Source organism: Emys orbicularis, chromosome 1 (assembly GCF_028017835.1).
Source record: "Emys orbicularis isolate rEmyOrb1 chromosome 1, rEmyOrb1.hap1, whole genome shotgun sequence".
Classification (NCBI taxonomy): Eukaryota; Metazoa; Chordata; order Testudines; family Emydidae; genus Emys; species Emys orbicularis.
The window spans coordinates 3,637,367-3,662,729 of NC_088683.1; the positions used below are offsets into that span (position 1 = coordinate 3,637,367).

General features: G+C 60.1%; 1 protein-coding gene across 1 annotated transcript in view; it reads right to left on the reverse strand.

Annotated features, from left to right (window-relative positions):
- The window catches only part of SND1 (staphylococcal nuclease and tudor domain containing 1), a 434,812-nt gene that overhangs the window by 86,932 nt on the left and 322,517 nt on the right, over window positions 1–25,363 (reverse strand). Inside the window, exon 16 of the mRNA XM_065422299.1 lies at window positions 21,094–21,203. Within this exon, the coding sequence (XP_065278371.1) occupies window positions 21,094–21,203 (110 nt within the window). The remainder of the gene's footprint in view (window positions 1–21,093; window positions 21,204–25,363) is intronic.

Below are 25,363 nucleotides of genomic sequence, written 5' to 3' on the forward strand. Positions count from 1 at the left end.
ACCGCCGGAGCAGAACGCCAGCAGGGCGCTCCTGGCAGAACCTCTGTGTCCTGGTTTTAAACCCAGACAGGGGTGGGGGGAGGAAGGCGGCAGCCTGGTTAGAGGGGCAGGAATCAACAAGAGTTTGCCCCTGCTCCTGGCAGAGCTGTGCCCAGGGCACCTGGGGCTGGAACAGCCGCAGGGTTGCGGGTCAGGACTGAGGAGCATCATAGAATCACAGAATGTCAGGGTTGGAAGGGACCTCAGGAGGTCATCTAGTCCAACCCCCTGCTCAAAGCAGGACCAATCCCAAACTAAATCATCCCAGCCAGGGCTTTGTCAAGCCTGACCTTTGTCTGCGGGGAGCCCAACGCTGAACTGCAGGGAGGCGCGGGCTGAGGATGGAGGGGCAGTGATGGAGGCGCATGGCTTGCATAGACCAGTGCACTATGCCTGGCTGCGCCCTGTGATCTCCAGCGCTCCCATTTGACACTGCTGCCCAGACCACTCGACCCTGTCGAGGAGCGCACGCAAGACAGGGCCCCTGGCGCGCTGCAGACTGACGTACCGACAGGACCAGAGCGCACTGGCACACCCGTACCAAGCCCCCCAGCAGGATACCATGGGGACTAAGGCTCCTGTAACCTGGCGCTACCGGCAGGAGAACTGGGACGGGAGGGAGAGGACAGAGCCCCTCACTACCCCAGGCTACGCCTGCACTGCAGCTGGGAGCAGCAATTCCCAGCCTGGACGGTCACTTGTGCTAGTCTGAGGGCAGGTGGCTATGCCGAGCCGCCACCCAAGCAGCTTCCTGCTACCCGTCCACACGGGAGCCCCTGGCCGGGAGCGCCGCTAACGCAGCACCAGGCCCCCCTCCGAATGCCCCCTGCAAAGACGCTTGTTCAAAGCTATGCCCGCCCCGCCCCCCACGCTGCTCTTGCAGCCCCGGACCAACAACGCCGTCATCCCCACTGCTAAACTAGACTGTGCCCAGGACACCCACAGGGCTGCAAATGCCTCCCTTGCCCCCCACCCGTGGCTACGTGAGACCTCCCTCTCCACGGCTGCCTTCTTGCTCCTCGCGGTAACATCCAGCACCTTTGGGAGTCCTCAGCCAACAGGGGCTGGATCCCTGGTGTTCAGACCCCGAGAGCTGAATGGAAAATTGACCTCTCAGCTGGAATTCCCCAAGCCCGGGCTCTGCCTGAAAGAGCAGTGCTAAGTACGCACGCTCGTGAGAGCACTCGCTCCACACACGCGCTTTCGCCACTGCAAACCTGGCGCTTTTCGATTTAGAAGGGGGGGGGTGGACCCTGAGAGACAAAAGATTCCCGCCTTGTGCCAAAGCTATAAAAGGGGGTGGAGCAGGACAAAGGGGGCTGCAGTCATGAGAAAACCCCGGCTTTCCACCTGAGATGTCTGCTGGAACTAACAAGGACTGTACCAGGGGAAAGGATTGGGCCCAGACTAGGAAGGAGTCTAGTCTGTGAAAGAAGCTTCTTGGAACATCTCTAAGGGTGAGATTTATCTGTATTCAGTTTCTTAATGTATTAGGCTTAGACTTGCGTTTTTTGTTTTATTTTGCTTGGTAACTTACTTACTTTGTTCTGTCTGTTATTACTTGGAACCACTTAAATCCTACTTTTTATACTAATAAAATCACTTTTGTTTATTAACAAGCCCAGAGTAAGTGATTAATACCTGGGGGGGCAAACAGCTGTGCAGATCTCTCTATCAGTGTTATAGAGGGTGGACAATTTATGAGTTTACCCTGTATAAGCTTTATACAGAGTAAAACGGATTTATTTGGGGTTTGGATCCCATTGGGAGCTGGGTGTCTGGGTGCTGGAGACAGGAGCACTTGCTGTGCTGTTTTCAGTTAAGTCTGCAGCTTTGGGGGCGTGGACCAGACCCTGGCTCTCTGTCGCAGCAGGCTAGTGTGTCCGGCTCAACAAGACAGGGTTCTGGAGTCCCAAGCTGGCAGGGAAAACGGGCTCAGAGGTAATTTCAGCACATCAGGTGACAGTCCCAAGGGGGTCTCTGTGACCGAACCCATCACACCCTCCATCCCGGCTGGCCCTACTCAGCCTCCACGCCCACACCTTGGCAGAGAGACCGCAGGCTGACGGGCCACACCCCCTCGGGGCAGGGCTGATGCCTGCGGGCAGAGGAAGCTTTCGCTCCTGCTGCCCGGCTAAGGAGACCACTGGGTCGCCAGAGCTCTGAACCTCCCGCTAAATTCACCTCCTCCAATAACTAACTAAAGGAAAGAGCCCCGCTCCCGCTCGGGCCCCGAAGGACTCCAGCGTTTAGCAAAGGAGTTTAAAGCTGCTGACCTGGCACGGGATGAAGTGCTGAGATGATTATGAGAAAACCTTTAACTGTGCCCTAGGTATTTGGGGGGAAGCTGCAGAGCTGTAAGCTGCTAGAGGATTACGTCCTGACGAGCCCGGCCAAGCGGTGCCTGTGCTGCGCTGGCACTAGCCTCCGTGCAGGGAGGCGAGGACGTGTTAAATACGCGCTAGATCCATCCTCGGGCCAATCTAAAAATACAGCCCTGACCCCATTCTAAAATTACCGTTTGACACCGGCAGCTGGCAGGCGAGCGGCCCAGAAATCCATCTCCATCAGCAGCCAGGGACCGGCGGGTGCATTTCCATAGCTGAAATTGCTGCAGCACTTCAGAGGCGGGGGCCTGGCCCTGCTCGCAGAGACAGCGGCTCTGCACTTGAATTAATTAATAACTCACTTAGAACACCATGGGGGGAGGGGAGACTGGCAGCAGGACCAGCAACACCGCTGCATAGGCCCCTACCCGTTCAGCTAAAGGTGCATCTCTCTCAGCTGACAGCAGTAGTAGGCTGTTTTCTTGCTTTGACTGACGGTGGGTTTGTGGCAGGGCGCTAGCAGGGTAGAACTGGGTTATCGTTACACAGCCCATGACTGGCTGGAAAGAGGGAAGTCCTCACGGCAGCGGCCACAACAACCCAGGCCAAGCGTGATGGGACCACATGTTGCCTCCAGTGCTTGCAGGAGGGAGCCTGGCTGAGGGGGGCTGCTTTCGGGGCAGAGACAAACCCACCTGGAGTTGCTAACCCTGGCCAGGTCTGGGAATGCCCAACACTGCCTGTGTTTGCTCTGGCGTGGCCCAGTCCCTGCAGGAATGCAGGATGGAGAGGGAGGGCTCTGCCAGGTACCCACCTCTCTGCAACGGCAGCCAAGGACCCACAGGGAACATTACAATGGGATCTGTGGGGCCTGGCACGGCCAAGTGACAGCAGTGTTGGTAGGGGAGGGTGGGTTGGAAGGTTACACTGAAGTGCTGGCTGCATGGAAGAGCTGTTCTCAGAGTGCTGCTGCAGGGCGGGCCAGCCCCCGTACCCTGCCAAGGGGTAAGATGGACGCTCCTTGCCACGCTGTGGGGTAAGCAGAAGCCAATTGCGGGGTACGGGCTGGCTGCACGAACCATGGGCAAGAATCCCTGGCCTGGGCTCCACAGGTCTGACTGGCTGGCCATGTCTCTGAGCCTGCTCCTGGCCCCACTGCCACATGGGCAGCTCCCAAAGCACAAGCCGCTCCCGCTCCCTGGACTGAGCAGCCCGGCCACCGGCTCTCAGCCTTGCTGGGGCCCTTGTCCACACACGGGCTGGCGTGGAAACCCAGCCCTGGTGCAATGGAGCCGGCCAGCACGGCTGTCTGAGCGAGCACCACACTCCTATGGGAGCCCGACGCCCTGGCCAGCATTCCCACTGCACCGACCCTGGCCCCACCGCAGAGGCAACCAGGGTGCCAGGCATACCATGCCCCAGCACGGGCCGTGCCTCCTGGTGAGGGACGGGCGCAGCTGCCTGTGTCCCCCGCCTCCCAGAGTTATTTAAACCAGACAAATTCATTATCCCCTCTGACAATTCGCGGGACGGCCTCAGCGCCGCCCCGCGCAGAGCTTAATTAGAGGCACTCGCCAGCTGGAGACGCGTTCCAGGCAGAGCACACAGCCGCTTAATTAACAGCGCCTGCCCCAGAGAGCACCAGCCGGCCCGCGGGAGCGCCAGCTCGGTTCCGCCGCGCACAGGACGCGGCCAGACGGGCCTGGCGTCAAGGCGGAGGCAGGCTGCGGGGAGGCCGCGCTTTGCTGGGGAAGGGGCGATAGTGAAATGCAAACAAGGGGAGACCGCACCTTGGAGGTACCGGAGGAGCCCCAGCCTCGCCACAGGACCCGTGGGTGCAGAGCGCCACCTCTCCGGGCGAGTCGCAGCACATGCTGCCCAGCAGGCACTGCGCTCCAGAGATGCCCAGGAGCAAAGCCCCCCTCTCAGACACGCCGGGGGCCTCGGCTCCAGGGGCCACGCCGCTCTCCCAGATACAAGGGCAGCCATGCTACGAGCCCTGCACCGGCCCTTCTGGGACTAGCTTCGCCCACCCGCCGGCAGCACCAGCTGCCCTCCCGTCCCACTGCCTGCTCTCCCGACGCAGCAGGGAAACGCGCTGGGAACAGCCAAGGAATTAGATCAGGTGGGTTTCAGACGGCCGCCTCCCTCCAAGAACAGAGTCAGCAAAGGAGCCCCCACCCCGCCAGCTCAGGCAGCCCGCAGGAGAGGGGTTCCTCTGTGACGGAGCAGGGAGCTGGCTCCCCCCGCTGATTCCTAGAGAGAAGCTGCCACACCGGGGCGGTCTCATCTTATTTGCTCAGACGCACTGGGAGATCCCAGGGCAAACCCAGCCCTACACGGGGCAGCCAGAGGCTTGCCCTTTACACCCGGTCCCTTCCATCCGACCCCTCCTCGTCAGAGCACCACCCACCCGCGGCCATGGAGCGCTGCAGAGGGAGCCGTTTCTGGCCATCTCCAAGATCTGCTGGCCTCTCAGCCTGCCGCTCCCTGCAGCTGGCGTTTGCTAGCCAAACAGCACTGCAGCGCTGGCTCTCATCCACACTATAAGCCATGGGCCTTGGGCCGGGGAGGGGTGCAACAGGGCACAGCCGAGCAGGGGGCCCAGGCAGGCCCGGGCATGGCTGCTCCACTGGACTGGGAATGTAACCCGGCCTCCTCCCTATGGGGATGAGGGATGAGGAACCCTGCTCGGTCATGCTCCTGGGTCTATTTCTCTCTCTTCTCTCCCCGGGTCCCTCCTGCTGCCCCCCTCCCCAGCAGCATCCACTCAGCATCAGCAACAGGCAGTGGGGCCAGAAGCGGGCACAAAGGGGGGCCAGGGAGGGAAGGACCCCTCCATACACCCAGCCCCCAAACCCTGCCGTCAGTGGGGGCAGCGTGTGCTGGGCGCCTGGGAGAATCCGGGCACGTGGGCTTTGGCGTCCCAGCCCGCTGCAGCCCAGGGGCCAGATGGCACAGAGGCAGCAGCTCCATTTCTTCCCCTCACTTCGTTCCCAGGGGGAAAGGGGAGGCGGGGCTCTGCTGAGCCCCACGTACGGCTCACTCGCGCGCCCAGCACCCCCTCACCTCACGCAGGCAGATCCCAGTGCAGATAATTCCCCAGCTTGTTCATTACCCTATTTCACGTGCCATCACACCTCGCACCCTACCAGCGGACGCTCAGCCGGCCAGCCATAGCCACCTATGGGGCACAGGCTGGGGGATGTCACTGCTCCTACGGGGGAGCCGGGTGGCATGGGGGGCACAGCCAGCAATTGGCGTCTGTGCCTAGTGGCCCGGGGAGAGCCGCAGCGAGCCGGCGACTCATGGGAACGCTACTGGACAAGTCCCACCCCTCCCCCTGCCAATGCAGCAGCCCAGTGTATGCTGGTGGCCAGTGACGCAGGGAGCCCAGGCCTTGCTCCATCCCTTCAAAATGCCAGCGGGCAGCATGGGCAGCTCTGGAGAGGGTGGGGTGAAGCCCAGAGACAAGGCTGCAAACCCAGCACCTGGCACAGAGCCAAGCTGAGACGCGCCCGCCCCAGGCGAGAAAGCAGCGCTGCAGGGGCTACGGCGACAGCCGCCTGCCCAGAGCCGTTTGCTCATCGGGGAGCTGCTCCCTGCTGACCAGGCTGGGTTCCTGCAAGCTCACAGGAGCTTGCTTTTCAGCCTCGGAGTGCCCAGCAGGAGCTCCCCCAAGGGCTGCCCCCGAAGATCAGTGCGCAGGGAGGAGCCAGTGACGTGCCCCCTGAGAACGTGTCAGCTCCCGGCTCCCGGGGGAAGCCCCAGCACCAAACCGAACTGGCTGCTCCGGAAACCAATGTAACCATGGAAAGCCCAGGACCACAGCAACCACCCCTGCCCTACCCAGCCAGCGGGGCTGGGAATCCCTCTTCTGAAGAGCTGAGTGGCGTCCCAAAGAGACAGCAGTCTAATCTCGGCTGGGGCCGCTTGGCACCACCCTACTAGAGATCGGGCCGTATGAGTGTCCTCGGGCAAGGCCCTGGACACCACCCTACTAGAGATCGGGCCGTATGAGTGCCCTCGGGCAAGGCGCTGGGCACCACCCTACTAGAGATCGGGCCGTATGAGTGCCCTCGGGCAAGGCGCTGGGCACCACCCTACTAGAGATCGGGCCGTATGAGTGCCCTCGGGCAAGGCGCTGGGCACCACCCACTAGAGATCGGGCCGTATGAGTGCCCTCGGGCAAGGCGCTGGGCACCACCCTACTAGAGATCGGGCCGTATGAGTGCCCTCGGGCAAGGCCCTGGGCACCACCCACTAGAGATCGGGCCGTATGAGTGCCCTCGGGCAAGGCCCTGGGCACCACCCTACTAGAGATCGGGCCGTATGAGTGCCCTCGGGCAAGGCCCTGGGCACCACCCTACTAGAGATCGGGCCGTATGAGTGCCCTCGGGCAAGGCCCTGAACACCACCCTACTAGAGATCGGGCCGTATGAGTGCCCTCGGGCAAGGCGCTGGGCACCACCCCACTAGAGATCGGGCCGTATGAGTGCCCTCGGGCAAGGCGCTGGGCACCACCCCACTAGAGATCGGGCCGTATGAATGCCCTCGGGCAAGGCGCTGGGCACCACCCCACTAGAGATCGGGCCGTATGAGTGCCCTCGGGCAAGGCCCTGGACATCACCCCACTAGAGATCGGGCCGTATGAGTGCCCTCGGGCAAGGCCCTGGGCACATCCCGGCTGGAAGCCTGCGTGCAGCTCTGGTCACCCATGGTCGAGGACGATGAACTCAAGCTGGAGCAGGTGCCGAGAAGGGCGACCCGGGGGATGAGGGCCTGGCTGAGCTTGGCTTTGGGAGCCTGGTAAATGCAGGCTAGGAGGGAGACGAGCTGGTGAGGCTAGAGGACAGTGCTGGCACACGAGCCAATGGGGATAAGCTAGCCAGGGGGAAATGCAGGCTGGAAGGAGAAGCAGGTTTCCAAGCTCCAGAGGAGAGGCTCTGGCCCAGCCCCCGCCAGGAGGAGGGGGCTCCGGACCCCGCTAGGTTTAAAATAGAGCTGGTTAACGTTCGGCATGGGGCTGTAGGCCTGGGGCTGGTCGCACTAGACGCAGATGGGATTTGCTAACCCAGGAGGTCCCTTCCAGTCCTATACACGGAATAAATAATTCAGGGCCACAAACTGGCTCCAGCCTCCAGAGCTCGGCAGAACTCAGTAGCCACAAATCTCCCCCTCCCCCGCCCCCCCCAAGAGGCGCCGGGTTTCTCCACCCAGCCTGGAAACGTGCATTTCAGATGGAGGCGCCGGCGCTGAGAACCCTGCTGGACTCTTCCTGCTCCTCTCCGCCCAGCTCACAATGCCGCTGAGGGACGCAGCCCCCAGGGAGCGATGGGTGAGCCCGGATGAAAAGGAGCAGCAGCAAATTACTAATAACCCAGGGTTTAGAGTTTTATGCAGCCAACCTGCAGCTGGTTGACTGTCAAAGGAATTGCACATGCCCTGACCTTTCGCCAGCCTTGCCCGACCCGCAAGGTTGGCAAGCTACCAGCAAAACACAATCTGTCGTGCTCGGAGCAAGCCGAGACTTGGAGAGGAGACGGCTGTTTGCAAATGAAAGCATGAGAGGCATTTTCAGAGAATCATAGAACTGGAAGGGACCTCGAGAGGTCATCTAGTCCCGTCCCCTGCACTCATGGCAGGGCTAAGTATTATCTAGCCCATCCCTGACAGGGGTTTGTCTAACCTGCTCTTAAAAACCTCCAGTGATGGAGATTCCACAACCTCCCTGGGCAATTTATTCCAGTGCTTAACCACCCTGACAGTTAGGAAGTTTTTCCTAATATCCAGCCTAAACCTCCCTTGCTGCAATTTAAGCCCATTGCTTCTTGTCCTGTTCTCTGAGGTTAAGAACAATTTTTCTCCCTCCTCCTTGTAACAACCTTTTATGTACTTGAAAACTGCTGTCATGTCCCCTCAGTCATCTCTTCTCCAGGCTAAACAAACCCAATTTTTTCAAATTTCCCTCAATCTTTCTCAATCGTGTTCTCAACCTGCTGCACATGGCCCCCCGTTTAGCAGTAGGGGGCCGGATGGTCCAGCTGCCGGTCTGTGACCCCCCGGAGGTGGAGGAGGAAGGTTTCTAGCCGTGCCAGGAGATGAGCTGGTAGCCATTGCTAAGTGGGGTTGGTGCAGTACCGGGGAGACTCTTCCAGCCCACTCCTGGGCTGGCCAAAGGCTGCCCATGGCCTGGCTATGGCTCCATTGCCCTCTGGATGGGGGGTGCGATGGCTCGATGCGATGGGCCAACATGGCCCTCAGCTCCCCCTCCCTGCTCCTAGCCTAGACTCCTCTGTCAAGCCAAGGGCACAGTCTGCTCCACTGGCCATGCCGCCCCAGAGCCACCCGGCCAGGAGCAATCACTGCGTGGCACCCATGAGCCCCCGTCCCTCCTGGAGGAGTAAGGGACGGCTGGTACGTACCGAGGCAGCCGCCACGGTCCCAGGCCCCCCTCAGCCCAGACAGCGCTGCTGGCGCTATTGCTGGTTCCTAGGGACCGTACTGGGAAGGACCACTCCAGTGCAGTCGGACCCAAGGGGTCCATTCCACCGGTGGCTGCTCAGCCCTGGCTGCTGTCAGAGGGCCGAGCAGCATGCAGACCTTTGCTAGAGTGTCCTGCTAACCTGAACGTTTCTGGAGGTAGAGGGGCCCTTGCTCCGTTTGGGAAAGTAGTAGGGTGACCAGATGTCCCGATTTTATAGGGACAGTCCCGATGTTTGGGGCTGTGTCTTATATAGGCGCCTATTACCTCTCACCCCCTGTCCTGATTTTTCACACTTCCTGTCTGGTCACCCTAGGAAGCAGGCACTGGTACCACTTCACCCTGTGGAGGGAGGCGCAGAGACATCCCCATGCCAGATGCCTTTTAAACACCAATATGCTACACAGAAACAAACTGCACCCAACCTGGTTTCTGCTGGTTTCTTCAAGAGACTCCCACAACGGCCATGCCAGCCTGCAGACTACAGGACGACTGTCCCTCCCAGGAGTCGCTGTGCCTAAGCAGTGTGAACACACAATCCATGCTAGCAGAGTGTGGGTCTGCTCAGGTCCCCTCCTAGCGCCTGGTCCACTGGAAGGTAACAGCCTACACCTGCTGCCAGCTAATGCAGTTGCCCTTTAGCTCACGAGAGCTGAAGGCCCCAGCGGGTTCACACCCTGCTGCTGATGCGTGCCGGGGGAGAGGGGCAGTATGACGAATGCCCACATTCCTTCTCTTGGCACCGCAAGGGAGTTTAATTTCTGCCAGTGCCCTAAGGTGGGGGTGCATACCCGCAGGGCGTGACTGCCACAAGGTTTGGAAAGGCCCGCTCCAGATGGAACTAGAGGCCCAAATATGCCACCAGAGGCATCGGCGGGATCCCACGCTACCCTCAACGGTGCTCAGAAGGGCCAAGGGAACTACCTGCCACTAGAGCCGCTCCCCACCCCAGGGCAGAACTCAGGTGCCTGCACTGCCACTGCCCGTGCTGTCCCTGCTCTCCGGCCCTAAGAACTCAACATTCGCCCGGCTCCATCACCCCGGAGAAGGGCTGCAGCTTTGAGCAGAGGCAAAATGCAAAATCTCCCGATCGAAATTCAACGAGCGTGGAGAGCAGATGGAAACAAGCGCCGAGGGGTCAATGCATAATAAAAACCTAACCTAGCGCCAACACTGCCTGCAAAGGCTGCTCTCCGCATGGCCCCTCGAGCACAGCGAGGTGGACAAGCTGCCTCAGGACATCTCATTCAGTTATTAGGTTTCTCTGCTCAGCGCCTGGCCATGGTGTGTTCTGCAAAGATACAGACGGTTCCTGGGAGCGAAGAACCACTCCCGCTCCCCACCCCTGCCCTCCTCGACCCACCCTGGAGGAGCTGGGCCTGGAAATCCAGAGGGACCAAGGGGCAGGAGAAACTGCGGAGTCCACGGCCTGTTCCCAGCTCCCTCAGGCCTAATGCCGGCAGCTCTGTCCCGGCTGACTGCAGCTCTCGGGTAGCCAGGACCGTTCCCGACCACGCAGGTCCAAACCAGCAGCGTCACCGGCCCCACGCAGCAGCCCCTAGAATGAGCGCCGCTGAGCTCCTCTGGCGCCAGCAGTGCCGCGCCGCACTCTGACCTACCCAGAGGTGACACGAACCCAGCCCTGCCTAGAGAATCGTAGCCGGCAGGGCTCCTGCCCCCTGCTCCCAGGGAGCGATCTACAGCTCACCCATTCGCAGGATCCAGCCCACCACCTTGGAAGGGTTTTGCACTGACCAGCGCAGCAGCCAGCGGCTGCTCTATCGAGGGGAACCTGCCTCTTCCCCTTGTGTGGCAGAGCTTCCAGCTCTCACTGCTGCCACAGTAACCACCAGCTGGTACAGCCCCCTCCCCACGTGCTCAGCCTGCCGGCTCCTCAGCCCCTCGGGGACATCACCGCCTCCGACCGGGCCGGGCAGAGGCTTGGACGTGCACATCAAGCGCTGGGCCCAGAGCGGTTTCACAGGAGCGGATGCAATTCTGTGCTCGGCTAGCCGTGAAAGCAATGAGCCAAGGGAAAGCCGAGCGCGCTGCAGATCGGAGCTGCACACAGGTAGCAGGAACCAGCACACGCTCTCGGCCCTTCCTGCCCCGGGGCTGAGCGCACACCTCCGGATCGGACACAGGCTGGCATGGGGCTCAGGCACACGGCTACACACTAGACACGTACGTCTGTCCGTCCGGGGGATACCAGAGGCCCTTTGCTCTCGATTTAGGACCTCCCAGTAATGGGCCGTGTTGCTGCTGCCAGCCCACCGGGGGGTGACTGTTACTAGCAGCCAGCTGGTGCCATCGGGAGGGGGACCCACTGTGCCAGGCGCTGCACAGAAACCCGGCCCCTTCCCCCTGGAGCCTGCAGTCCAGGCAGGCATCTGAAGTGTCACGCGGGGGAGAGGAGATCCCGGAAGCCCGGGGGGTTCTCCTGCAGGTTCCTCCCGGGCACAGCGCGTGGTGCAGCCATGTCAGGACAAGTGATATTAATTATGAGCATGACAGTAGCCCCTGGGGCCCCACGTGCTGGGCGCTGCTCACAGCCAGCAATGAGAGGCCATTCCTGCCCAAAGAACACATGTAATTGATGTTCTATTTCACGTTTCCCTTTCCCTCCTCCCCACTAGTCCGCGGAGACCGAATTCTGCCCACCCCAAATGCTACGTTCCAGGAAGCCATGCTGGATCGCCTTGCGCTCTTGAACACCAGCCACCTCTGGGGTAGAACCTGGCTGAAGAAATCCCTGTGCCTACCAATGGAGACCCAGGAGAGATGGATACAAGCTCATCACACGCTCGTTAGAGGCAGCTCATTGTCACCTTGTTAGTAACAGCTTGCTAACCCCCCTGGCCCCCAAAGAAGCTAATCACTGAACTCGGGCGCGTGCTAGAAAACAGCTTTCCTGGTTCAGTCTGCAAAGTGAACAAAGCGGGGCACTACTGGGAGAAGAGGTCTTGGAGCAACGTCTATTTATAGCAAGCTAGTGCAAACATCAGCCAAGGCGAGCGTCTCCCCACTCTACTAACTGTAAAGCTTTTCCTCGACCCTCCCATCGAACAGCTGCTCTGCTCCAGTCCACACGCACGCAGGATCCTGCAGCAATTCCAAACCCGCGATTCACCCGCCACGCCACACAAGGGAGCTGCAAAGAATGTCTCAAACCAGCGGTAAGAGCTGAAATGGCAAACGCGAGGGCTGATGGCTCCTGCGTTGGCTAAGCCCCAGCAAGGGGAGCATGCAGGCGTGTGCATGGAGTACGTGCCAAACACGACGCGGAAGGTATGGACTGTGCCCAGGGATGGCGGCGAATTTAAATGGAAAGGAGATTTAGCACCACCACCAATGCGATGGGTAAACGCAGCCCACGCTGGAGAGAACATAAACGGTGTGTTTTATCTTGACAATCATTCAGAGAGAGGAGGGTGGGGGGAACGTCTTTCCCCTCCATTGAAAGGATGAATCACAGCGTAATGGTACAAAACGGAACTAACACTCTGGTGCAACACACAAGTTCCAATCAGGGACATTGCACCAGTTAGTGAATTTTAATATCAAGAGATTTTAATGTGCTCTCATTAAGAGCAGGGGGAGGCAAAGACAGGAGACCGGTTTTGTGACAAATTCCTTCAAACGCTCCGTGCTCTTCAAAGCCTTCAGTAAAGCAACTAGCACCGTCTGTCTTTTGCCTTCCAGCAGACAAGCCCTTATCGACTCCATCCAGGGCCACCTCTCCTCCCGTGAAACTACCTTCAGCAAAGCAGCCCTCAGTGAATCTAGATGCTTTAACGTTCACACCTAGGCTAGGAGATGGAGCAAACCCTTGGCATACCGAGGGGCTGGATCTTTCCGGCATGGGGCTAAACCCCCAGCTCTCATCTGCCTCTCCCTCCCAGGGCCTTGCAGCTGACGATGTATCGCTAGCAGGAGAGCAGACATATGGAAGATGCTGGGTGGAGAAATAGCAAACATCTGACCTTCCAAAATCCAACAGCAATTTCTCACCTCTCCTTCTCCGTGCCTCCCCCCAATCTGAGGGGAAATCCCCACACATGCACCCAAGCAGAGATCTCTTAGGATGTTTAGAGAGTTTCTAAAGAAAGTCATTTACATTTTCCTGTAGGGAAGGGAGAGAAGCCCCTTCTGCGGGATGACGTGTGTAATTAGAGCAAGCTGGGGCTAGCCAAGGCCAGGGAAACGCCATCAATTCTGCGAGTCACAAGCTCATAGACAGAGCCCCCGAGAGGCCCTCCCCTTTGTCCCTCCTGTGCCTGAGCTAAGGTGCGGTTTCTGGCTCCGTGTCAGCCACGCAGCCCTAGGCAAGCCCTGGCTAGGAGAGGCCGCACAATCACTGGGAAAGATTCCGATCCATTTTCACCTGGGCAGCCTGGCCTATCTTCTTCTAGACTGAGAGCCCACAACCCTGCACCCAGCCCCCCCGCACTGCTTACTTGGGGTTCTGCACCCCTGCGAGCATCCGCCTGGCTCTGCGCTGGGAGGCTCGCGTGGACCCCACAAAAGCAGCTCCTGCTCCTCACGCGTGGGTCTCCTTCCAGCGGCTCCACAGCAATGCCAGTGCTCCCTCCCTTGGCATCGAGAGGCACACCCAGACCACGTGGGCATAACCGGGCTGCACTAACAGGCAAACCATGCAAGAAGCAGGCTTCCCAATGGCTGCTTTACCAGGGGCCTGCTTGCCACCTCCCAAAGTCCCCGGCCTTCATGTCTCACGGAGCCCAAGATCTAAGTGGGCCACCCTGAGTGTGCCCGGCAGATGGGCATCAGGATCCCAGCCCCAGAACCGCCACCACGTGCCAACCCACCCCCAAAGGTTCCTCGTCTCTGCCCATCTCCCCGGCTCAGTGGAATTGACACGCACCGTGAACTTAAAGGGCCAGCTCCCCCATTCCTGTCTTACAGCTGAGTCCTTGTTCCACTTAGCACCCTGGTCAAGGCGCTGCCTTAGTCACTAGCCTGTGAGTCGCAGCTGCAAGCGTGACATCTCCAGCCCTTCGCAGGACGCCCTCGCTGCAATGCAAGTGCTACAGAAAGCCATCTGGCCTAGCCACACTCTCCTGCCGCACCCACTGCCCCAGCGCCCGACTGATCCTGAGCACGGCAGGGCAGGGCGGCCAAGGGCCAAAACGGGCTTTTATTGATTAGTTTTAATTGCAGCAGAACCTCGTTAATTCACACGAACGACCGGGAGACCAATGGCGAGTAACTGGATTTTCTGAGTGAGCCAATGGGCAAATCCCCACGCACAAAGGCAAGGATGAACATCACTGAGCGCATGGCGTCTGACAGGTGTAGCTCCAATTACTTGTATCCACATAGTCCCAGCTAGTAGGTGCTGTCTGGTTCGGGAGCGTGAGTGAGTGTTGCGGGAGGAGGGGACGTTCCTGCCGGGAGCACCAAAGTGCCCAACAGCACAGCTCTGCTATCTGCTGCGGCAGGCACTGGGCAAAATCCACCTACGTTCCCAGGAGACCGACTCCACCCCGCAGTTCAGCTGTCCACTCCGAACTGCCTGTCCTCACTGCTGCACACACAACCGGACCGGGGGTAAGCAAGCCCAGACGCTGGGGCCTACAGGACATCACAGCTTCTCTTCCCGTGGTGCCTTTCACACACTGGGGACCAGCCGCAGGCTGGGCGAGAGCGGCTCGGATCCTGTGCCAGAGGCGAACGGAGCAGCTAGGCGACACCCAGCCCTGCACGTCAGCAGGCTGCCTTTGCTCCCGCGACAGCTCACCGTCCATTCAAAACCCAGCCCTGCGTCTAGTCACTTCAGCTCACCGCTTCCCTCTGCATCACTCTGTCTGCTCTACAGAGCTGGGTCACCTGCAAGCCTGGGCCCCGCGCCGCTCCCCCTTCTCCTGATCCTCTGACCCCGGCCCCTTGGGAGCCTTTCGCTGGAACGTGCCCTTTGAGCCCGGTGTTTGCTGGCTCATCACCGGTTCCCAGCTCGGGGCCACGCTTTCCCTTCCGCGCCCGGGTTCTGGAGCTTCCTTCCTGCGCTTTGGGGAAGGTGCTTGGAACCCCCAACGAGCTGCGCCGCGCACAAAGGCTCCCCAGAGATTACCGAGGCAGCCTGTCCCAGCCCGACCATACCTCGTTCGGCCAGGGGGTCTGGGACCCTCCGGTGATCACTTCCACCACCAGGCTTGGTACGGAAATAAAGCTCGCCAGGATTAGCCCTACTGGAGGGTGGGGCAGTGCTCTAGCCTAGGACTTGGGAAACCGGAGTTCAAGTCCCTCCTCTGCCACAGACTGCCTGTGTGACCCGGGCCTGGCGTGCCTCAGTTTCCCAGCTGCTAACAGCCCAGGGATAATAGCACAGGGCGTTGGGAGAGCAGATGTATTCTAAGACTGTAAAGCACTCTGACACTACAGTGACGGGGGACCCGCCCTTTTCGTTGTACCTATCACGTGGGCTCTAGCCCTGCAGTGTGGTAGCTAATTAAAAGGAGGGCGAGCATCTCTTTACTAGTGGCTTGCCCACGTCATCCTGCAGTCCCGTCGGAACTCCTGGGCTGGCTGGGTCTCTCGAAACGTTCGTCTGCCCACTGCTTTCAAGGCCTGAAGAGACCACTGCGAGAACCCAGTTCTGCCTGACCTCCCACGTAGCCGGGCCGGAGAGCTCCAGCAGGTCGATGGCTGAGCTAACACGCTCTGGAAAGAGACACCTGATTGGAACATCACGAGCCCCCCCGTCCCAGGGCCAGTTCTTCCAGCACCGCCTCTTTTCACCTCAAATCTCTACACCCTGAAAGCGACGGGCAGCAGGGAGCTCATCGGGCTGGCTGCTTGGCCCCACAGGACTTCACCTCCCTACAGTTCGCTCTCGAGAGCCGGAGAGCCCCAAGTGACGGATCTTCCATTGGGGGACTATTCCATGCTGCACCTCCCAGCAGACTTTCCACGCAGTCCTTCCACAGCCTTCCCTCCTCAACGTCACCCCTAGCCCCACCAAGTTCACTCCGCTCCCTTCCTTGGCGTTTACACCCTTCGGTAACCCAAGCCCTCCCAGCTCCCTGGCTGAAGGATCTGGGGACACTCAGCGGCCCAGGCAGCCTCCCCCAGAAATGAGACATGCTCATCACTACTACAGACCCAGCAACGCTGCCTGCACAGCCAAAGCGCGGCTCAGTTTCCCAGTGCTATGATGCTAGTTGCTCTTGAAATCGCAATGGAAGAGCGGAGTGCTTTTCTAGCTGAAATAGCCCGTAAATGCACAGCAGATGAATAAATAAACACTTCTATCGCACGGCAACAGGAAGTTCTCTGGGTGGCACTTTAGGAATGGATTGAAGCTACTGAGATTGGACGGCTGTTTAGCACTGCCAAACGGGAAGGGCATTTCTTCCACAATGCCTGTTTGCACACAGGCGTGTCGCCCGCCAGCGGGGAGAGCCCCCGCCCAAAGCAGCTGCGGCCCCATGGGATGGGGCCAAGAACAGTTTACCCCAGTGCCAGCCCACGTGATGCAAGTTAGTGATTTTACACAGCGGACCATCACCCTGGTATCGGGGCGCCTGCCGCTTAAAATTGGCAGCAAGAGCCAAGTCCCTAGCGGACTTCATGGAGTCTCTGGAATATTTTCCTTTTCCGGGTGAAATCTCTGCTTGGGGCAGGGTGAGCTTTCAAAGGTTGTATCAATTGCCTTGGTTTTGGTAGGCTTGTGGTAGAAGGGGGCTGGATGGACCTCGGCTCTGATCTGGTCTGGCAGTTCTTACAACTCTAACCGATTTCTCGGGGACGTCCCCTCCACCCGAAAGCCCAGCTCCACCTCCAGTTCACTGCCATCCCGGTGCGGTCTGCCCAGACACAGGCAGCTTGTTCAATCCCGCAGGACGGTGGGGAGGGCCCAATCTCATTCCTCACGGGTAATTGTCTGTGGCTGATCAAAACTGGCACCAGAATCACCATCTCCGCGGGGTCGGAGTAATTGCATGCGTGTGTGGGAGCGGGAGAAGAGAGCTGTGTGTCGCTATTAAAGACTCACACACTGACTTTGATTTGAATTGCTGGTTTCCTGGACAGGGAAGGACAGAGGTGGGGGGTGGGGAACCCACGCAACTTGCCCATTACAGCAGCTTTGTGCGCCCCCAGAGAAGGCTCCCGCGCCGGACTGCAGTACACCACGGAGCCCAGGAAACTCTGCTCGCTGCAAGAAGTCTCAAGTCATTACTGTGTATTAGAAAGATCGCGGAAGTGGCAGCTTTGCTGAATGCAAACGCAGCAGGGTTGTGCCGGGATAGGAGAGACTTCAGCAACTCGCCAAATGGAGACCTTTCCTTCTGAAAGGGAGCCGGGAAATGCAACCGGGGCCACGGAGTAACTTGACAGTGAATGATGTCTGGAAATGTCAGCCTCTCAAAGCGGGCTGGCTTTACGCAGCGGCCGCGTAAAACGAATTTAAGGGGAATTGGGTTGACAGTTCTCGAGATAACCAGTTCTTAAGTCAATTTAAACCGAACGGGTGGGAGTTAGAATACAGGGCAATGATGCAAAATTGATACATAAATTTTCCTTGTCTGAAGCGTGGATCCCTTGGAGGGGAATGTGCCGAATGAATAAAACAGAGTGCGAACGTCAGAGGGGCACAAAGCACAGCAGTGTGTTGTCCACACACCAGGACACACCGCCAGCGAGATCCACGCACGTGACAGTACCGCCTGGCCTGCAACACACCCTGCATTCTGCCTCCAACCATGCGGGAGCTATTCCCCACCCAAGAATGGATTGGCTCATCTCTGAAAGAGCCCCCTGCTCCCCTGCCCAAGGGCCATCTCCCAGCCCCGCTCCAAACACTGCAGTCGGCCTGGTGCATCCTCTGTAGGGTTCACCCAGGGATCCCCACGGCTTGGGAAGGAGCTACCGAGGTGAAGGAGAACGAGGGTGGGATTTCGGGGAGGGGAAGGGGTTCTTCCTGGTGTTTTGAGATGCTAAAGGTCTGGTGAAAAGGTCCCTGGGAATTCACGAGCGAGTCGCAGGCAGGAGCGGAAGCCTGCTGGAAAAGCCCTGGTGTGCGGAGGTGCCCGAGGTCAAGGAAAAGACCTCTCTCAAAGAGAAAAGAGAAGGTGGCTCGGAGCCGGCTCCGGCAGCCCCTCTGACAATCGGGCGGGCGGGGGGCACACGGGGCATCTCCACTGTCCACTCCTCACAGGCCACAAGGTGAAAGCGCTGCTAGCCTCAGCCAATGTCTGTCTGTGCAAGAGGAGAGCCGCCAGCGCGCGGTGCCTGTCTGCCAGAGAGCCGGCACTTGGGGAGGCACGCAGGAGCAGGGGGAGCTGGCCTGGCTGTACACGCTCTGCGGCCGGGCTGGGATTAGCGCTATTGTTAACTGTGCTCCTTCCCAGGCACTGCCCGAGCAGAGCGATTCCCCCCGAACTGCTCAGTCTCCAGAGACAGGACACACACTGGGGGGGGAACACGACAGGACACATAAGCAGCAGCGAGGACCGATGCGACAGCAGCAAACAGCATGGCAGTGCCAGGCCGGGCGGGATTCGTTCGCTACTGAAATCCGAGGCTAGCAGGGGAGTGGCTGGCAGGGCAGGGCAGGGGAGGCGAAGCGGCGGGCGCAGTGCGTGGAACATGGCATGAGAACACGGGACAGAGCAGGCGCAGGCCCGAGCTGCTCCGGCCTCTGGCTGGCTCCTTCCCAAAGGCCCCGTGGCTGGGGGTTAGCCAGAGGGGGAGTCTCCCCTGCATGGTTCTAGTCAGGGAGAAGGGGCTGGCTGGGCCCCTCTGACCCCCCTTCGACCGGGTGCAGCAGGGCCTGCTTAGAGAGACACTTCCCAGCGTGGAGGTGAGCGGCCAGAGGGTCCTTTCCAGCCCCAGCCTGAGAGGAATCTGCAGGAATCTGCCCGAGCGCTTTCCACCAAACGCCAGCCAGACCCGACCCGGACTCACCTCCTGCAGAAACGCAGCGTCCCTTCCCCAAACCCAGAGTTCAACACCTGGCCACTTGCCCTGCCGCCAGCATGCACCCCACCCCGAGAGGCTGCCCCCTGCACATACAGACACCCCCCATTCCCACACACTTCCACTTCGACCCCTCGATCTTTCCCACTGAGCTCTTCTCTCCCAGGAATGGGGTTTCAATACTTTAACCAGCATCCAGTGCCTTCCAATTTCAGCCAGCAACACAGCCACCCTTGGGTGCACGTCAGGCCTGTGCCAGTCAGCCCACGGAGCGCTCTAGGCTGCAAGCTTGCTTGGCCTATCCACTCTGACTCGAAGGGCAGAAGGGACCATCATGATCGCTAGTCTGACCTCCCGCACAGCGCTGGCCACAGAACCACACCCACACTCCTGTGACAGACCCCGAACCTCTGGCTGAGCCGCGGACATCCTCAAATCATGGTTTAAAGACGTCAGGTGACAGAGAATCCCCCACTGACACCAGTTTAAACGTGCCCAGGCCCCAGACTGCAGGGGAAGGCGATATACGCCAGCAGTAGTTCTCCTGATGCTGCACTTAGTCTGTAGTATCCTGTGCAAGCACCGTTCCCTGGGGCAGCCCCCAGCCTGCCTTGCTTGCGCTGCAGCACCCGGCATTACAGGACCATACCCACGTAGGGCCCGGCTCCGGGAGGGTGAGCTCGCTGCCCAGGGCCAGCTCAGCCCCACACCACCCCAGGCGATCATGGGGCAATCTCTAGCCCCAGGGCTAGCCGCGCCGTGCCGGCCAGGAGCCTGGGAAGAGCGGGACAGCTAGCCCCAGCCTCCACGGCTGCAGAGCGGAGATCCCGGTTAGCTCCGGAGTCCCACCAAGGGAGTGTTCTTGGCGTGTGCCCCCGCCCCATGGAGCGGGCCGGGAATCGCTCTGCTCTGCCAGCCCTCCAGGGAGCAGGAGCGGGGGCCTGTTCCTGATGAGCACTGAGTGACTTGCAGCTCAGGCTCAGGGGAAGAGTCGCCCCCTCCCAACAGCACGTGAGCGCTCCTTAGGGCGGGGGGGGGGGGGGGGGGCTCCCAAAGACCCACAGGACGGGGCTGCCACGCCGGGCGCACAGGGGGACCTCTAGCTGGGAGCCAGCACTGCTCAGCTGAGGCAGGGCCAGGCTCCTCTGACGGAGCCACTGACTACACCCCTTCCAGGTCCCCGCCCGGCCTGGGCACTAGGGCATCCACAGCACATGCGGCACCACGGCAGCTCGGCAGGGCCTGGGATGCTCTCACCCGGGCACCTCCTCAAGGCTTCCGTCAAGGCCAAGAGAGGGAAGAGCAGTCGGCTCAGCGTTGCCCTCCCCCCCGCCAGCTCCCGGGCTGCTGACCCCAGCAGCCAGCAGGAGGGCGAGGCGTGGGGTCTCTGTGGGAAACAGGCGCAGACTGAAGGCAGTGCAGAAGAGCCCGGCTTGCCTTGAACTCTCCCTCAGCCCGGCTCCCCCACGTCAGCCGGTGACACACCCGAGTGGCACCCTGCCCACGCTGCAGACCTGATGTCCTGGGGCCGGTTCGGACCCCAGCAAAGCAGAGTGAGGCCAGAGCCATGAGACGCAGATCTCGGAACGAGGTCCGAGACCAGTTACCACGGGAGTGGGGGTTCAGGGGGACTTGTCTGCGTGCAGGGACCAACGTCGCAGCGTCTACCCTGTCAGCCCGGCTCCCCCGGCGGGTCAGCAGAGCGCCGCGCAGTCAGGGGTTCCACGGCTGGGGAACTCGATCAACCAGCAATTGCTGCCCCTCTCCCGGAGGGGGCAAAGGGCACAGCCCTGCCCCCAACAGACCCTTCCAACCCCAAAGGCTCCTCCCTCTGCTTGAAAACGTTTCACTAAACCAAGCCTTGCCGGCGAGGCCATTCCGTTGTAACCGAGAGCAGCAAACAACGGCCTGGGAGAGGCCACTCCAGAGCACCCCAGTGCGGCGCGGCAAGCCAAACCCAACAACGCTCCAAGGAACCGGCCCCGTGCGGCTCAGCGCGACGTCACCATCTGGGGGGCTCTGCTGAACACCACCGCGATGCCTCAGCGCAGCGAGCCACTCGACCCGCTCAGCAAGCCCCAGCCAGAGCCCGGGGGGCCCAGGGAGCCCGGTCTCCGCTCGGGATCAGCCAACGCACTGCGGCACCGTTAGTGGGGAGGCAGCGGCCGAACAGGGGAGCACGAGCCCTCCCTACCAACCGGGAGCCAGGGCCACCGCCCTCTGCCGCCACCTATTTCAAGGCGGAGCCTCAAAGCCAGCCAAGGCGGCCACTGCGTGCATGGGGAGGTGGGGCACATGTCCTACCTCACGCTGCAGCACCAGCTCCTTGGTGAAGACGGTGGCTTCTTCGCTGAAGGGCTCTCCCTCCTGGACCAGGCCGGGAAGGTTTCGTGCTCCGCGGGGACACTCGATACCTGAGCGGGGCGATAAACACACCTTGGTGAGGAGACGAGGTGTCACGGGGGTGAGGGAGGGGCTGGCGGCTGTGGCCCGGAACTGCCCAGGTCCCTGCCTCACCAGAGCCAGGGGGATCGTATGTAGCCACCTCTCCTCTGGGGTAGCATCCAGCATCTCAGACCGGGGGCGAGAGGGGTAAAGAACAGTTCCCCCTCCCACTTCCCCATGACAGGCACTGCAGTCTGGGACTTAGGAGACCTACGGTCTATCCTGGCTCCACAACCTGCTGGGTGACCTTGGGCAAGTCACAGCCTGCCCTGTGCCTCAGTTTCCCCTCCCACTTTTAGTCCAACTGCCCAAGGCTTTGACTCCCCTCCTGAACAGAGCCCAGAGCACGGGCCCACAGCTGTATCTACCAACTCACAACTATGCTAGCCAGGGCCTGCCCTGGGCTCGGCCAAGGCGAACGAGCCCCGGGTCCCCCTTCTGCAGTGCAAACCCGCTCCCCCCGAGTAAGGCAGACTCGCCTGCCATGGGGGGGAGGGTTCTCACTGTGTTGAACCAGGCCCCTCAGCTGGTTCAGCTGGCCCCGGAAACGTGAGCCCCACTGCATGCAAGCTGGGCCCGGCTCCTGGCTAGCGGCCAACAGAGCCTCAGGATGGGCACAGGAACGTCTGCGCTGCCCTACGCGTTAAATCACTGGGGGCCTGCCCCAAAGCTCGCTGAGCCACGGGAGTCTCCAGCGACTTCAGGGGGCTCCTGATCAGGGCCAAAGGGCCTGGGATACCCGCGGGGGTTCAAGGAAAACGTTTATGGACAGGGAAGGTGCCCAGACGCTATGGTGATGGGCACTACAGAGACCCCACAGGAGCAGACAGCCAAACCCGGGGGGGAGGGGGGGGCTAGGCTGTAAGAAGGCATCGCCCACGTCCCCCCAGCAGAGGGGAGAGGGTGGGCTGAAGCGAGTGCTCTGCCAGGAGCCCCGGGAAGCAGAATGAGCATGAATAATCTCTGAGCCTGGGGGGGGGGGGGGAGGGAGAGTCTAACTAAGGTATCACAACTTCTGCTGGGATGATCAGGATAATCGTCAAGTGAAAGGCAACTGTGTGGACAGCCCTGAGCCCGACGCGAGGAACGCTTCTATTAACAGCGCGAGAGAGAGAACCCCCACTGCCTTGCAAGGCGAAGGCTGGATTTCCTCTGCAGCTTGCAAGCTGAATGCTGATCAGCTCAGGCCCAGGCCAGGAAGGGAAGTAATTTAAAGTCAGGTGAAATCTGTGAAGGGGGCGGGGGAGGGGGGGCTTCCACTCAACCCAGGAGCCCATTTCTGCAAAACAATTTTAAAAAGTAATAAAAGCTGGAAAAGCAAGCGCCAGGCTGGCCCCTGAAATAAATGTTTGGTGAAGGGAACGTGCCGTCAGCGGGAGAACAAGGGGACCACAGTGCATAAAGATACTTCATTACAGCCACCGCCGCATCTGTCAAAAGGCTCATTCACCGAGCGTGTGTGCGCTCTGCAAAATGTCAGCGCGGCTTCGCCAGCAGCGGGGAGCGCCCAGAGCTGCCTGCCCAATCCGGCTCTGCTCCTCTGACCCCCTCGCTCCCGACAGCCTGGACAGCCACACGTCCAACCCTTCCCGCCAAGGATCGCTCGCTATGCTGGAGACCAGGGAGAGAGACCTCCAGCACGCTCCATGCCAGGCAATGCCCGCACGGGCAGCTACACCGGGAGTGAAGGTGAGCGGGATGGGGACGCCCGTGGATTCAGTGTCAGAGACCCTCGCCCAGTGCCGCCTGCACCGGAGCGCTGATTGGGCCCCATCTGGCCTTAGAACTATTCTATACACGCAGGGATTCCCTGCTTCACCCACTCCAGCCAGTCTGCCCCCCTGCAAAACCCAACGCTATGGAAAGCCCGATCACCTGGGCCAGCAAACCCGTTAACTCTTTCGTGAGCCAGCCGGACGCGCGTCACCGGGCTGGGGCGATACTGCTGCCGACGGGACGCAGAGCGCAGGTGGAGGTGAGAACCGTGACGCTCCAGCGGGAAGGGAAGGGGATTTCCTCTCCCAAGGAGCAGCACAGACACTGCAACCTGCTGCCAGCGAATCCAGCTCCTGGGCTCGGGGAGGAAGGACCTCGCTGCTTGGTTCAGTGGCTCACAACTGCCACGCCAGGGGAGAGGGAAACCTCTGCTCTGGGTGAAGCTGCTGGGCCGCAAAGCGTGCCTCCGCAGGACGAGGCCCCTGCTATACACGGGAGGTGCCTCTCCCGGCTCAGCTTCCTCCCACGGGCTGGGACCGCAGCGTCCCACAGTACCCAGCACAGCGGGCCCCAGGCCCAGTCGGCTGCTGCTGACTCCTCAGCAGGAATAACACCCCGAGCCCAACGCAAGGGGCCGGAGTCACATGCCAACAGGGAAGCCATTCCCGCTGCAGTCCCATGCCCTGCATGGCACGCCCCCTGCTCTGGCACAGCCAGTTTGGGGGTGCTGCCCTTCACACCCAGGCCCCACCTTGCTCCTGGCAACTGAACAGACTTGAAAGAAAACCAAGGCACCAGGGCCCCTGAGCCATAAGCAGTGGCAGCCGCACTTTGCCTTTCTGTAGCGCCTTACTCAGAATCTCCAGGTGCATCGAACAACTAAACGGGAGCAACCCCTGCAAGAATTTCCAGGTGGGGAAACTGAGGCGCACAGAGGCGGACAACATTCCAAACCTGGCTGCCTACACTTCGCCACCTCGATAAGCGGCCCGATTTTCCGAGGCGCTGCCCCATTGAAGCCAACAGGAATGGTGGGTGCTCAGCAGACTTCTGGCTGCCTACCCCTCGGCAGTCAAGACCCCAATCCTGCACAGACTTCGGCATGCAGCCTGGGGAGCCGTTACACTGACCCAGCGGCAGAGGTCTGGAGCGTGTGTGCGGAGGAACTGAAATCGTTGCAGGCGCGGGGCCCAATTTGAAAATGCTGCCTATAGCACGCAGCCCAAGGTCACCTAGTGTGGCAGCAACACAGCCCAGGTAGGACGTGGGGACACAATCTCCTACGCCCGGCTCCAAAGACAGAGGAGCGGCAGGAGCCCTCCCGGGAGGCAGACAAAGCATAAAACGTTGCCCAGAAGCCAGCTCAACATCTGAAGGGAGATATTGCTGGAGGTACAGACGCTATCCCAAGCCAGTTTAATAAGCGCGCATAATTTTGGGTTGTGCTTATTACCTTTAATAGCTGCCTTTGCTGATAACTCCGACTGGGCACTGACTGATAATCAAGTATTAATTCTGCCATGTTATTACAGACACAGAAGCAGGTCAAGTGCTAGTCTTACCCCCCATCCCCCAATCGTACAAGTCATTACTAAAAATAATAGAGGGCTAAAAGCTGGAACATTCACACTCCAGCTCTAAGCGGCGAGGGGGGTTTCTAATGGAGATGCTGACAGCAAGAGGCAGCGCCCTACGCTTTAGGTCTCAGCCAAGCGAGCGGAAGAGCCAGAGATGCTATGCGAGAGTGCACCATGCTCCCAGTTTTCGGGATCTTCCTTCTGACAGTCACACTGGCACCAGCCCTCAGCCGCATTATGTTCACACAGCCTCAGTCACTCAGCTGGCCTGTCTGCAGTGGATTTAACCACACATGGTTAGCGAGGGATGGACTTTACCATGAAGCTAGGATTAGAGGGAGGTTGATGCAAGAATGTACTGATAATAACCTCCCTAAAATGTACAGGGCTACTGACCCACGGAGACTAAATCACTTTAGGAAGAAGAGTAACACACACAGCACAGCACCCATCACTGCAATGCGGCCACCTCCAGGGTGCAGCTGACTGACAGTCCACAGCAACGCTAACCAACAGATTAGGGCAGGAAGGGAAAATCTAACAATGCAACTGAAGCTGCAAGGGGTTGTCACGGAGTCACCAGGCGATGCTCTGGAACTACTCCATACGAAGCCAGTCAGGACTCTGGGGAGCCTCCTCTCTGTGAGCAGACTGTCTCCAGGGCAAGAAGCTCACACTGCTTCGACCTTCCTGGGCCTGACCTCAGAGTATTCAGCATCCCCTTCTCACACCGTGTGCTTCCCACAGCGAGTCCGCCCAGGCAGGGTCCTGGGGAAGCCAGAGGGCCCTGCACCCCAACTCCGCAGTCAGACGTGACTCTCAGCCAGCCAGTAAAA